Source organism: Bombus vosnesenskii, unplaced genomic scaffold (genome assembly GCF_011952255.1).
Source record: "Bombus vosnesenskii isolate JDL3184/JDL3185 unplaced genomic scaffold, Bvos_JDL3184-5_v1.1 scf7180000013305, whole genome shotgun sequence".
Classification (NCBI taxonomy): Eukaryota; Metazoa; Arthropoda; class Insecta; order Hymenoptera; family Apidae; genus Bombus; species Bombus vosnesenskii.
The window spans coordinates 1,419,109-1,434,576 of record NW_022882954.1 but is presented as its reverse complement, the minus strand read 5'-3'; the positions used below and the strand labels follow the sequence as shown (position 1 = coordinate 1,434,576).

At 44.3% G+C, this 15,468-nt stretch overlaps 1 protein-coding gene across 2 annotated transcripts in view; it reads left to right on the top strand.

Annotated features, from left to right (window-relative positions):
- Nucleotides 1-278: 278 nt before the first annotated feature.
- Nucleotides 279-15,468, top strand: part of LOC117234618 (cell adhesion molecule 3-like) — a 41,583-nt gene continuing 26,393 nt past the window's right edge. Inside the window, exon 1 of one of the 2 annotated variants that reach the window (XM_033496013.1) lies at nt 279-1,033. In XM_033496013.1, the coding sequence (XP_033351904.1) occupies nt 997-1,033 (37 nt within the window). In that variant the 5' untranslated portion in view covers nt 279-996. The remainder of the gene's footprint in view (nt 1,034-15,468) is intronic. The other variant, XM_033496014.1, reaches the window with a different exon arrangement.

Genomic DNA, 15,468 nt, shown 5'->3' with positions numbered 1-15,468 from the left:
GTCGCGAAGAAGGATGCTCCGCTACGAGTTTAGCGTTCCGCGTTGCACAAGGGACGCGTCTGCGTTCGCGTCCTCCGCGAACACATACTCGCCGGCTTACGAAGGACGAAGAGGTTCCTGAAACGAAGCAGCCACGAGTTAACACGGTTGGAAGAAGAGGAGGAACAGAGAAGGAGGAACGGTGGGTATTGTGGGAAGGGTGGGAGTAGATGATTTTAGAGTAGGGGGTAGGGAGAAGAGAAGAGAAGAGAAGGAAGGGGTTGGCCTATCGGCTCGGGGTTGCTCGGAATCTATCGGTGGGCCAGATTTCACTGACACAGTGTACGGCTTACCGGCACACGCAAACGATATCCTCTCGCTTTGCTATCGCGCGTCCTCCGCGACCATCCTCGCCCCTCGTCGACTGGTTCGGTGGTGGTGAAAGACGACGGCGACGAGCCAAGAGGAATAGCGGAGAGAGATCGGTTGCGGAGCGCTTGCGCGCGCACTCGCACTCGCGCCGCTCCTCGACGTCGTTTTGCAAGGAAATTGATTCTGCGCGAAACGCCAGGCTACGAGGGAGCATCGTCGGAAGAGCCGGGCTCCGCAGACCGCGCACACACCGCACAGGGGGTTGTTCGCATCGTTCGCCTCGCACGACACCGTCCGATACGCCGCTTGGTCCTTCGTCTAGCCGTCGGGGGCACGACTGTTCGTCGACCGTGCGCGACGTTGCTATTATGTAAGGGGACGTCGTGGTCGTGGTCGTGGTCGTTGTCGTTGTCGTTGTCGTTGTCGTTCGCTCGGGTGCCAGCGGGAACATAGCAGAGGACGCGAACACGCACTGGACACGCGAAGGGGAGAGAACACGCGCTGGAAGGGCGACATGCGAAGAGACGCGTCGCGCCGGCCGCGTTACGACCACACACAGACGTGCCACGATCATCGTAACCACCAGCGATCTGTGCAGGAGTAGGAACGTGATATTCGCAGGACGAACACTGCAGGAGAGCATCCATGGAATTGAAAATCCTCTGGTTCGTTCATATCGTGGGTGAGTGGAACCATATCGTCAAATTTGCGTCTATTATTCGTAACACGATCCTGCGATCGTTCGCTGCATTCTTTCCACGTTTTCGTGATCCTTGTGCGTAGAAATTCTGTCCCGACTGTTCTCGTCCCTGGTCTTCGTACGTTCCTTCCGCTTCGTCCGTCGTTCTGCCCCTGCTTGACCCTCGCTTCTCGGCCATCCTTGCGGGCCGTTGCCCCTCGTGTCTCGCGTCCTGTATGGATTAGATTCTCCGTTCGAACGAAGCCCGTTATCCCAAAGGCACGATAAAATAACGTTCACGCGTACAGCGGTTTGAAGTTTCGTCGCGTGTTCTTAGGCGATTGAACGAGGTTCCGATTATTTTAGATAGATTTAAGAGGATTCGCGTAGATTGTGTGCGACGTGTGTCGGCACGTCGATGTCTCTCAGTTTCGTCGGTGGTTTTCTCTTTGATAGAGCGAGATTGAAGCAAGCTGGAGGGTGGAAGGAACACGAGCTGCCGGATGAGATCAGAGGCATGAATTTTAAGTATGATTTCATGCACCAGCGGCGGGGTTGTTTGGTGAAAAGCGTGCGGCTCGTTCTTTGAGGGGATTGAAACGCGATTTAATTTCACCAAGCGCCGAGTTTCTTTCCACTACTTACGATGGTTACATTTTCGTTTATTTTTCGCTTAAGGAATTAGGAAACGGCACGCGCGGTTACACGCTGAAACGCGTAAAAGATTTCCGTCGAGCCGAAAGGCGATAAATCAACCAACACCTGTGAATAACGACAGAAAGAACGGCCGTTATATCGAGTCAAAGAAAGTGTATCGAAATTTTCGTGAAATCATCGCCATCGGATTTCCAACGGATCTGGACGCTTCAATTAAAAATGAACGCATGAAATCAAGCCGTTCGAACGTGAACAGGAGACAGAGAGGAGAGAGAGAGAGAGAGAGAGAGAGAGGGAGGGAGAGAGGGAGAGGGAGAGAGCGAGAAAGAGAGAGAGAGAGAGAGAGGAACTCGTTGAATATCGACGCTTCCGTGAAATTTTGTAATTTCACCTCGCTTCACGTGTCGCGACCGTGTGTATCGACCGACTCTTTGTTTAGGGGATGGAAAAAGCACAAAAAAAGGGAAACAAGCGAAAAAAGAGGTAAAAGAGGAGAAACGAAAAAGTGAACATACGCATGCACACATGTACAGGTACAAAATACGCACGGGGGATATGCAGTAGAGAGGAAGAGGGACAGCAAGGTTGAAACGAGCGAAAGGGAAGGGAAAACTGCGAACGAAAGTCGGATGTCGGGATCGTTTTTCGACGATACGCGAAGGGCCGAAGAGGGCGACTCGTCACCGGGCGCGTAAAATATTTGTCCGTGCAACTATTTATTCGTCGAACGCGAATCGAACAGCTCGATTGGCGAACGCGTTTGAGAACCGATATCTCGTCGACGAACAACCGTATCGATCGATCGAAAAAAAATTACTCCGTGCAGATTCGTGCGGAGAGATGAAGGAGCAAAAAAACCGTAAGAAGTTGCAGCAGGAGGGAAGAGGCAGACAAAGGATGGTGGATAGGATACGAAAGGAGGAAATGGCAGGAGAAACGAGTGGTACATGGACGGACGTAGACAAAGACGTAAACAAAGACCTGGACGAAGTACGAGATACGAAGGAGAATAGGAAGTCGAGAGGATTCTCATCCATCGGAGCATTGAACTCGCGAAAGGGGGGTGGCTCGCGACGACGAGACGCTGCTTGCAAGGGTCACTGCTCTGGGACGGTCGAACGGTCGTTTCGATGATGGAAATTTAGCGAATTTGACGATTAATTGTGTCAATGGATAATTGCGTTAACGCTGCACGAACGAGCACTGCCGGTTTCAGGCCAGATCACCCCTCTCTTTCTATCGTAATTCACTCGCCGCAACAAATCGCAACCCCCTCCGTTAGTTTGGCCTCTATCGTCGAGCCATCCTTCGCGTTCGTTCATCGTCCAGTTATTTCATCGACGCTCTATCGAGTTCTTCTCTTTTTTCTTTTTTCTTTTTTTTTTTTTTTTTACCGCCTGTTTCATCCAGCTGATCTCTCGTCCCTTTCAACTTTTTAAACACGACCGACGATAAACTCACTGCTGAAAAATTCGTGTCGAAGAACCGCGGTTTAATCGAACGTGTATATTCGTGCGGTTTTACGAGCTCACGGATAGAAACGCCGGGAGCCAGAACCGCGCGCGAAACTCGCGCGTCTCGTTTTGGTTCTCAGCCGCGAGAACACCCCTCTTTCGTCGAATCGCCGACGTGAAATACGATCGCGCGGCGTCGAAACGTCGATTCCATTGTAGCGATTCCATCGACATCGAGCGCTCTTTTCTTCCTCTTTTTTCCCGTTTCCCGACCGGCTTTTTGTTCTTTACTCGCGCGGCGCCGCTAGATTGTTTTCCTTGCCTCTTTCTGCCTCTTCGCCCTTCCCCGCCCCCCTCCCTCGTGTATTTTCTTCCAGCGTGATCCTTTCTCCGTTTCTGCCCTCTCCTTTATTCTATTTTCCATTCTCTCTCTCTCTCTTTTTAATCATATCTCGCCAAGCCTCCACCGATACGCGTGCACTTACACGATCGTACGAAAGACGCAAGTCGGTCGGATCGGTTGCAGCGTGTCCCATCTTCGTCACTCACGCTTTCTTCTTTATTTCCTATCCCCGTTCTTCTCCTTTCTCATGCCGTTTCGCTCCCTTAGGAGGGAGCAGGTGCATTCTCTCTCGCGCAGTACTTCCTTCCTACGTGTTTCTCTCCGTCTGCTGTCCGTGCTCTGTGCCACCCTTACAGCTACCGTTTCTTTCTTCCTCGTCGTAGCTGTTCTTTTCATCCCCTTGCCAAGCAGCCACGAGAGGTTAACGAGTCACGACGATTGTCATCTTTCACGCAGCATCGCGCGGCGTCGCGCTGCCAGCCAGACTCCGTTGAATAGCTTCGCCACTCTTGCAGCGTGGATCGTCGTTTCCCACCGTGGCCAAGCAATTCTCCCGACGAGCAAGCGACCCGATTTATTCAGACCCATCCGGTCGCCGCTCCTTATTCCGTTCTTACGCAACCAGCGATTCTTGCCGCGCCCAACCCCCCTACTATTTCTTTCGAAAGAGCTATAGACCGCGGCTACGAGAAACCGGAAGAATTCCTCGGGTTCGATTGATGGCTAGGAAGCGGTCTGGGACACGAGTAACTGGCTGGACAGGACGAAATATAGCGATACGTGGATCGTAGATTAAAATATCAAGGAATGGCAGCGTTTGATGTTTCGGGTCGCTGGCTCCGTTAGTAGTACAACTCGGATTTTTCGCTCAACGAGGTCAAGTATTTTTGCGACGTTTGTTTCGCTTGTTTTTAGCACTGGTTAAACGTTCAATTAAAATTATATTCCGAAGTAATTATTTTTAATACGGTTAAAACTGTTCTTCCATGTTCGGAGATTCGGTTTGTTCGACAATCGTTAAAAGGAAATCGCGGTTTAGAAGAGATCGGGAAATACTACGAGATAGAAGAATAGAAATAACCAATTTATCATCTTTTGCATATCGTTACTTGCGACGGAGATTTGGAAGATTCGGTGTACGATACGTATGTCTTTTTGTACAGGCTTTCGTTTTGACTGTTGTTCACATTTGAAACACGCATTTTCATATTTCGGTACAACAGTCGCCGGTGTTAGCGTTAAGAGGCTACATTCCAACTTGGAAGCGTAATTGTTTGGCGACCTTAGGACGAGGATGTCGTGAATTTTACGTTGCCGCAGCACGGTGCGTTCGTTCACGAAGATTTCGAAAGCCGATTTTCTTCGAAACGAGTGTCTCCTAACAAAATACTTGTTTTTCGCGTAGAAATTCAACGATAACTGCAGCACCGTGTACAGCAAAACAGACGAAATTTGCGCTGATTGTAGTGGCATCGTCGGCGTTAAGGCACGTTAAACGCAATCCTCGCGACACCATCCGCGCGATCTCGCTAATTTGCATCCGTGTTTATCATCCGGAGTGGGAGATAATTGCCTTGGATGCGTTTCATCGTCGAAGGAAACGCGTGTTCCTGCTCGGAAGTCGGCAACGTGTTCTCCCTGAACGTTTAATGTCGCGCCCGAATCCGAACAATCGTAAGGATAATAGGTTGTACGATATGGCCAAGTGTCGTAACGCTGGTTAGATGATCGAAGTTTACATATTCGAACGCTTGCACGAGCCAATTTGTCGAAATTTCGGAAGATACGAAGCCTCGATTTGCGTCTCGTGAAATGCAGCTCTGATTCGGTCCCCTGTCCAAAAGCTTACAACAGTCGCGCATAGAATTCTGGTTGTCGTTGCATCAATTGGTATGCTGTTACTTGGCACCTCGATTCTGAATCTCACTAGGTGGAAGTTAGTACGCGCTTCTCGAGATCCCTGACTGAAGTTTCCAACCCTTATCTTCTATGGTTTCCCTCACTTTCCTCGTCCAGCCACCCGAACGTGTAAACTATGACGCTTGACCGATTTTACGAGCCGATGGAGTATACGATACACACACTCTCGTTCACGAGTATTGCGACGTGATTCGTTTAAATAACCGAGCGAATGATTTTCCATTCCTGCCAGACGATCCTCGAAAATATATCGTAGCGCTTCGATGACCGGTAAGTAAGTTGCAGTCAGAAGAAACATATCAAAAGATCTTTTCGCGGCTTAATTGGCCTGGTCATTTTGTCATCGAATTTGTAAGCGACAGTTACGTTGATACGTTCCCTAAACGATCGTATCCTGAACGCCACTATTCCTAATCTGTTTGAATCGAATTCAAAGGACTTTATGATTTGTTCTATTTGTTAGACCTTTTCGCGGCATAATTGGCCCGGTCGTTTTGTCATCGAATTTGTAAGCGACAGTTACGTTGATACGTTTCCTAAACGATCGTATCCTGAACGCCACTATTCCTAAACTGTTTGAATCGAATTCAAAGGACTTTATGATTTGTACTCTTTGTTAGTTTAAATCGGGCGATACCGTGCAGCGTATGCGATCTTTACGTACGTGAAACAGGGTATTTTGGATAAATAAAATGTACACCGCCGATACGTTGATGATTTTATGAAAACGTGTATTCTCGTATGAACACAATTTGCATAAATATCCGCAGTGCGGTCGTGCAACCATCTTTATTCCATGTTCTAATTTAGAATCTTTTTATTAGAGAGAGAGAGTACGTACTGTGTCTTCCTATATATACCATCTGCTGATCCATGACCGAGGTTTCGAAACTTTATCGTCTATGCTTTATGTCAATTTACTCGTCGATATACCGGAACACGTAAACCATGACGTTTCTCAGTCTTTTACGGTCTCACGGAGGATACTATACGTCCTGTTAAAAAATGTAGAATGTCACATAAAATTCCTGCGTCACTGTGTCAATTTCTCGATCTTTTCGTTCGCAACCTTGCTATAACGAAAAAGTATTCTTTTCTGTGTCCGATCTATGATCTCTTCGACTACTTATTTTCCGTCATTTCTATTAACTTTTACAACTGTGTCGTCTACGCTTGTTCGTCGAGACGACGTCTGACTGACTTTATGATTCCCCAGAAACTACTATACTTTAGCTTTAGTTCCATCTCTTATTGAAAAATTTACAACGCCGCGCAGAACCACGATTGTCGTTGCAACGATCCATGTGGTTGTTCGATTCTTCGATTTACAGTCTTTTTCTTTTTTGGATGTTACTGTATTTCGGTGACCAGCCTGTATCTCGTATTCGGTAATTTTCTTTTTCAGATTACACATTCTACTCTACGGATTTCTATCGTTAGCGTCAAAACTTCCAAGGTGTAAGGTATAACGAAACAAGTTTCAACAGGCTTGTTGGAATACAACGATATTAATCGCGTACAGACGAGCTGATTGATTCTTCCCTTCGTTGCCCAGCGATATCCCCATTAGCGTGCGTTCGTTGGATGTATGACGGCGGCTGGCGCGTGCATGCTCTTCCGAGGGTTCGGCGGAAGAAGCGTAAGGATATGGATGGATATGGATGTCGCGCCTTGACGGCGTAGCGTTTTGTATCGCGAAACTGCTAGAAGGTTTCGTGGCACGTGCCGCCACACAGACATCTACTCGGGTCACACTCGTTACTGCAAATTGTTCGAAATGTTTTCTCAAGAGCCATGGGTCACTAAGTCAGTCAGTCTGAGAATAACTCGCTTATATTTCCTGTAATTTTTGCTTAATAAATATCACATAATATTATTTCGACACGAACATCGTGTCTTCCACAGATTATTAATCTTAATTTCGAGATTAAATTCTAACAAGGTTAGATAGCTAAACCGAATAATTGATTATTATAAAACTAAGAAACAGCGTAAATTGAAAATTTTTAACAATATCACGGGCTACATCCTTGGCTTCTTTCCATCAGCGCTCTTTTTCTCTCTCTCTTTTTCCGAGTTTCCTCGCATTCATTTAGTTTGCAGACCTCTTTCAACCTAACCTTTTCCTTCTACAAATTTCGTTCACTATTCAATCAACCATCCGAACTTTTCACTCCTCTCGTCCAACCAATCACCACTTTCTTTTAACGAAAGTTATATATTGTCCGACAGAGTTCAAACACAAGAATTTAGTTGATATATCCGTGTAGTATCGAAATAAAGACGTCGATGTTCAACGATATATCCAATAGGAGAATTATCGTAAAACAATTTCGCTGTAAATTGTAAAATAATAGTAATAATTCCTGCTGCGTAAAGGATAACTCGTAACATCGACATCGCGTGTCACTGTTATACAATTTGTATCGTTGCTCTTTCAATTACGATATATACCTATATCTCAGTGCATCGTTATCGTTATTTATCTTGTTTCTAGAAAAATATGCGTTTTTGCAGTTCTCGCTAAGCTCTACAAACGATAAAACGAGAAGCAGAGCAAACTGCTTTTTTTCGTTCCTCTTAACGTGACAAATTGACGCAAGGGATGACAGCCAACTCTGTTACGGTCCTCGAATTTTTATATCCTCGTGCTGTTTGAACGAATAAAAGAGACTTTTAATATTCCACGGAAAACATTGTTACAAAACTGAAACAAAAAGATCCTGATGGAACTTGAGAAACTCTCTAACGGCAGAAAAACACGATCGGATCGAAAACGATGCAAATCGGTAAAGTGTTTTCGCGCCATTAAGTTGGCCGGAGCATCGAGGAATTCGTAAAACCATTCGCCATAAGAAACGCGACTCGACTTACAAAGTTAAATCCATCAGATTTCAAACTTCTTATATAATCGGTTTATTCGCCATGAGAACCAATTTTCATAGCTTGCGATCGCCAGGAAGATTGTTCGCCGAGTCTTTTGATAACGTTATGAGTTATCGAAACCATTTCTATCCCCGATGATTTTCACTGAACGAACGAGCTTTCACGGGCCCAAGATTTAATCGTCGCCGCCTCGTAATGAATTCGCCAGGGTTTTCTTAAACGACCGGCACACCCGCCGCCAATTACATCGCCGATTAAATTACGACCGCCTGGCAGAAGGTGGGTCGGTGTCGCGAATGAAATTCCGGCGAACCGACTGCTCTCGAAATCTTGATACTCTCGTATATTTCATGCTCTTTCATCTGCTGACTATATGGGCGGCTTACATTTTCATGATTCTCAGAGATACTCTATAACGAAGGTTTTGTTTAGTAGGATCAGAAGCTTCGGTAAAGTCTACTTCGGTTACATTATTGGAAAATTAATTTATAGGTTTAAACGAGATGAGTCCGAGTTTTGTCGAGTTTCCCGCGAATTGGCCGTTTCTCGTCCGATTGACAGAAAATTTGGTTCGTTGATGAAGCAATGGCGAACGTTAATTTAAAGAAACAAAAGAACGCGAAGCCGAAATTCTTCTATTCGTCTTTTCAAGTATTCTAGAACGTTTTAAACGAGTTTTCGTAAGCCGAAAACGATAAAAAAAGATCAAGCGTGAATATAAACGATCCGGTTTATACCAAACGCGCCTATATTTTTTACACGATTCTTGAAATTCTTCTAGCGTATCACGCAACTTGAGAATATACACTGTTTTTATATATCCGAGGTATCAGCGATAATTCTAAGTACCGTAGCATTTTAACGACATTTTTACTTTCCCCTCTGGAAGTAACAGTCTTAGGAAGACTAATTGAATTTCATCCGTTTAAGGTTCCATAAAAGATACACTTCGGGATATAAAAGGCGAAAAGTGAATTTAATTATAGGTACCTGCCTTTAATTCTTAAAAACTAAGAGTCGATCTTTTATCGATCTCTTATACGCAGACGTTCATTCTCGACGAAGGATACGTTTTCACAAAGCTACAAACAGTGAACGTTTCCATATTATTCTTTGAAATCCACCTTATTACATAATATAATGATATACCATATTATTATACATCACCCATCTTCGAGATCTTTAGCACATCATCAAAGTTGTCTAACACGAACTATACCTTACGTCATACACTTCAACGATATCCTCCATTATCCTCGCAATATTAGCCGCGTCCTCGAACCTGCGACTACCGATACGTCCTTCCATTTTCTACCTACCGTTAAACTTCCATTTTCATCGAAAACTACGTTTTCGCAGATCTGTAAATCGTTCCCAGATTTTTCCTAAATTTATTTCACGTACTAAACGATAGCAAGGTCATCGACGTCGTTCTACTTCAAAGTTCTCGCTACGCTGTCTCAAATTCGCTTGACGTCTAGAACTATATCTTACGTCAAACTCTTCGATATTCCCTGTTATCGTCCCGGTATAACTTATTTCCGCTAATAGGCGATTTCCCAATTACAACAACGCGTCCTTCCGTAAACCTCCACCTCCGCTAAAAAAATTCGTTCCCGTAAGCTTAGTGTAGTATCGGGAAGAAACTACAGACAATGTCGCGAGAGCCGAGGCGATGTCAGCTCCATCAATGCGTTATCGGGTCCTTCAAATAAATAGCTTCGCCGAAAAGACCTACGTGACCCTGGCTACGAGCGTCTGCGGAACGTGTGTGCCGTGGGCCTAGCAAAAGACACAAGAATGCTGCAACGGCCAGAGAGGCGGTTGAGAAGCAGAGTGCGAGTTGAGCGGACACGGAGTGTGAGTCGACGTGCGACGATATCGTAGTCGGTTCTCTTGTTATTGAATATCACTTCTTAAAATACATTAAACTTTGAACCTACCATCATTACTTGTCCTTACTCTAAGAATCCATCAGTCACTACATTAGTAATTATTTCAAGCCATTCTTCTAAAAATCTGCCTGTCGCATACGCGTATCGCGTCATCCTTGTAAAATCGTCTGTCCATTGTACTCGAAAATCCACGATACTACAATCCTAACGCGAGCCGTATCTTACATCAAACACCCCGACGATACTCCCATTATCCCTCGATATTACTCATTTCCCGAAACATGTGATCCCCTAATTACTTCCAACAACGCGCGCTTGCCCTATCCGTGCCGAAACTTCCGCCTTCGAATTCGTGTGCCGTCCCTCGCTCCATGGACCCTGCGAAAACATCCTCGCGCCCTGACGAGGCAGCAACAGCTCCGTTTCAAACGTTCATCGAGGATCTTCTTTAAACAATCCTAGCCAAGCAATCTTGTCGATGATTAAATTAGAGGGGCCGGGCAAAGGTGAGCTACCGGGGCCAAGTCGCAAATGAAATTCCGGCGAACGGAATCCGGCAGAAATCTTAACGATCCTGCGCTATCTTCTCGGGACAGAGTGGCAGGGCGACTGGGAAAGCGTGGCTCAGGGGAGCCGGTGCAATTTAAATCTGGCCAACCTCGCGACGCCAACCCCCATCGCGCGGAGAATGGGACAACGGGACGCTTAAAATGCCTCTGTGTCCGATTAAATCTTAACAACCTAATTTCCCGAGTCCCGCGCGTTCACCTCCGTTCGATGTTCCACTGCTCTTCGATCTCTCCGCCATCCCACCGACCTTCCGGTTCCCAACGTTTTTCATTCTAACTTCTATTCTTCCTTTTACCCCTGCTTCTATCTCTATCCATCTTTTCGTTCGTTGGATAGCTGCTTTCCTTTTGATTTTCTTGAATCGAGACTTGAATTGGAACGAACGAGTCTCGGTAGGGAGTTCGTGGTTGTTGTACTTGATTCGCTAGGTCGAAGATCGTCTCCTTTGAGAGCTCCAATTGCCCGATTGTGGACACCTGTGTGCTGCCTTCGATTCGGTTAATGGAAAGACCTTCTTTTCGTGTTTCCACTTGCATGCGATTTCCAGATACAGCGTGCATCTGTTGTTGTAAAGTAGTTAGGAAGATCGACCGATCGTTGGAGAAACGTTTACAAGCCGCGTTATGTGTTATAGAAATATTATTAAATAGGTTTTCAGGTTCGATATTTCAAATTGATTCGCACAGCCACGAGAGCGCTGCGGATACTCTCTGATAATTAACACGCGACGAATGCCAAAACAAAAGAGCGTCGTTAGAAGTCGTACCAACTTTGCACGTAGGAACTAGTGATCGTACCAACCTAGCATCTTCCTCAACAAAAAATTCCCAATGGTATTAGATGCTTTGCGAGTTGCGATCTACCGCGATTGTCTATATTTAAATAATTTTATTTTACTTTATCATACTTCCTTTTATATATATTTACATTATTCAGATATATATAATTTTGTGTGCTGGACTAGATTGGCCGCGTAGCAGCGACACACGTGTGCACGGCGTCTCGAAAAACGGATGAACGTAACTGTTACGTTGGTAGCGTGGTATGCAAGATGGCGAGACAAAGAAAGTGCCGAGACGCGTGCAAATGTTTATCAAATAAGTCCAAAACTATTTTAATACGAATTCTAAGCATAACCTCGGTGTTCCTTTACTTTTATTTCGCCAATTAAAATCCACAGTTCTCAACATATATATGTCGGAGATGAAAGGACACCGGAGACCTTCCCTCTGGAACTTCGGGAAAATCCGTAAAATTGTAATTAAAGTTCACAGCTATAATTAAACAATTTGCCGTCATTCTACCCAATTGTACTTATTTGCGATTTGTGATAATAAACTTGGGCTCAAGGACGGACGCGTCGTCTGGCAAAGGTGTGGAGTGGTAGTATGGCCCTCGTTAAAAGAAATACTCGTAGAGGTACTTGACAGTAAAACATTCCAACGGTTCCTTCGGACAAAGTGAGTACCAGATGTCGATGCACCTACACGGCACAAGTTCAGCTAGCCTGAGGATCCGATATAAAACCTAGGTTTTTGTTAATTAAGGTTGTTCAAACGGACAGGCAGTCTTTGTTCCAAATTGACCAATTGACAGCAACGTCAATTTCCCTTACTTTCTGAACGAGGGCTATACTCGACGATCTCGTGTCCTTAGACACACCCCATCATAGATTTCCTCTGTGGCATCATCGGGACGAAAAGTCATTCTTTCTTGCGATCTCATCGACGATAAGAGTAACGCCTTACGATCTGTGAGTATTACACGTTTGAGTTAGATTTTGCGAGCAAGGATATCTATCATCCCGTTGACCGCGGATTCGTTATCGAACCTAAGACCATTATCGCTAGTGTCGCGAGTGCCTAATCGCACTAAGCGGTTGATCGTCAAGTCTGTAGTATCCATACTCGTGTTAATAAACGGTACCTTGGTTATACCATAACGATGGCTAAGTCCAATGCAGATTTATCAAACGCCCACAACCCTATTCCTGACGCTTCTCCGACACATATCTATGTGTGTGTAAAGAGAGAGAGAGAGAGAGAAGGAGAGAATTTTTACTTTGCCAGACACAATTTATCAGAGAATTTGATACGAGTAAGTAAAATCCTGTGTACGGGGCATTAAGACGCGTATAAATTCGCAAACATCATCTGGAAACGATCTATTATACATACGTACAATACGTTGTTGGCGAATATTCTGCGCGAACCGTTATATCGCGTGTCGCCCTGCTATAATATATTATGTATCCTTGGACAATGTCCGTAAATATACATACGTGCACCCTTTCTACAGCGATATAAATAAAGCAAGTATAAGTCGTCAGTTATAGAACGGTAAGAAATTTACAATAGTTATCAATAATCTAACGGACGCGTTATAAGATTGTATTCAATATCGATTTACGTTGTGCAATTGCAGTGGGAAGTTGCAATCCGACTTAAATACTTAAGCAATCAAGACGAGTCTTCGGTTCTCGAAACTTCAATATCAGATGTCTTCGTAAATAATGCATATTCATCCAAATGCATGGGATACGGGTTTGCTCTAGATTTGCCCGCACTAGATTCTACGTGCTAGACAAAATTTAGTTGAAATCGATGGTCTTCGCTACTGTAACGTTTCCTTGCGACGGGATTTAGTTAACTGCTTTCTTGCACTCGCGTCGTTAAATTACACTGGGCCAACTTGCCAAACTAATTCTCGGGAATGTGAACATTTTCGGCGTACGGAGTGCGCGGTCGAATAACACGTACGAACGGCCATAAGCTACTATCCGACGAAGAAATAAGAAAACAGCTAGTAGAATAAAATTGCTTCGTACGACGCCTACTTTTCGAGAAGATCGAGCTAAGAAAATTTGTCAAGTACACTCGAACTTGGTTAATTACTACCTAGGCACGAGCAAACAATCGGTAGAATTGCGCGTGCGAAGATAAGCAAAATACGCGCAACGAAATTTTATGCATAACTCGCACATGTTACACCCTGTATGTAACCGGTTAGCTCCCAGAAAACTACCTCGAGTGCGAACGTTAAACGCGCATAGTATATTTGTAAAAATGCTGTACGGTTAGTGTCCAAATACTTTCGCGAATCGCAGTATCTTTTTTAATTTTATTCGATTTCGATATCATTTTACCATCGTATTTTACCAATGCAGCATCGCAATAATACTAAATCGTTGCTCGTATTTACGATAATAATTAAACGGAGATTTCAGATTAAGCAAACAAACTGTAACGAATTACAACTTTTACGCCTCGCGAGCAAACAAAATTTTGGTTATATAAGGGATAAAGCGGAGGTCAAAATTTTGATTTCACATTATAATACGATTATAGGATTTTCGATATAAACAGCGATACGTTAAATAATTACGAATACCATTATACACGATAACGCGCAAGTGGAATTAATTAGCGAGAAAAAACACACGCTTTACGTAGTCGTACAATAATTCGTTGTTTTCCCAAGCTTAAAATATCTGCAGAAGATTGCGCCTAACTAGCCCGTAGGATATTAAATTCTGTTGACCGTAATCAGCGAAATTCATTTCGCTCGGTTTATGCGGTATTTGTCTGTTGTGCTTTAAACTGCATTCAAAGTGGTGAATCTGTTCCGGACAGGTCGATTGAAGTGCCTCAAACCCTTTCACGATTTCCACTGATGACAAACATCGATCTTCCTTCGGTGTTGCACGCGAAACGCTGTTCTTGCTCCTCTATGATCCTCTATAAACCTCGATTATCGTTATGTCAGCCTTTATTGCTCCGTTTACGAAACCATCTTTAGAAAAACAATAATCGACAAACAGTACATTACGGTATAACGTCTCTACTCTTCTCGAGCAATTTTACGACAAATATTTTCGGAAAGTTTTGGAAAATTTCTGATTATTCGGACGACTAATTTTAAGAATCGTTTCAAAATTTCATAACTAATTCTATTCTATTATCGCAAAAGGTATCTTTCGTCGAGGACGGAACGGTATATAACGAATCAATCCCCTCTCCTCTTTTTTTTATTTATTTATTTATTTATTTATTCCTCCGGTCAGATTTGTTGCTACGTTTAAGAAATCAGCTTGAAAACGATGATCAAAGGCGGAATATTCTATTACGTAATTACCTTTCCTTTCTTCGAGACTGCTGTACTCCAGAGAATTTATTATTTCATTTATATCCGCTATATTTAAAAATTTATCTGGAAAGATCGAGGCGAAATGGCGAGTGTAGCGTGTCCAATAAGGTCAACTACAAAATTCACCATTTCCAAGCAGCGTTCGAAAATCCAAGCACGTTGAGAAACACACCGGACGAACGAGTTGACGTGCATTTTTCTAAGTAAAATATTCACGTCGGAATTTTTATTATTCAGCGGGATCGCGGCGGAAGTCGCAATTATTTCCGGTGAAACGCGGCTGTCTCGAAGACCGTGGAGCCAAGTGCATCTGCAAAATTACAAGCACACGACCCATGCACGAAAAACTTGAACATTTTCAGTCGTGTAACTCAATGAAAGCTACAATTCGCTCGTGTACGCAGCGTAATATAGCAGCGTGAAACCGAGCTTACAATTCGGTTTAGCTTTCCCTTCGACCAAAAAGGCAACGAAAAAAGGAAAGCCGCAGGCTCCTTGACTGCATGCTGAAACAAAACCCAACGATAAAACCTCTGAAATAGTCTGAGCAGGAGCTACCTGTCGTTA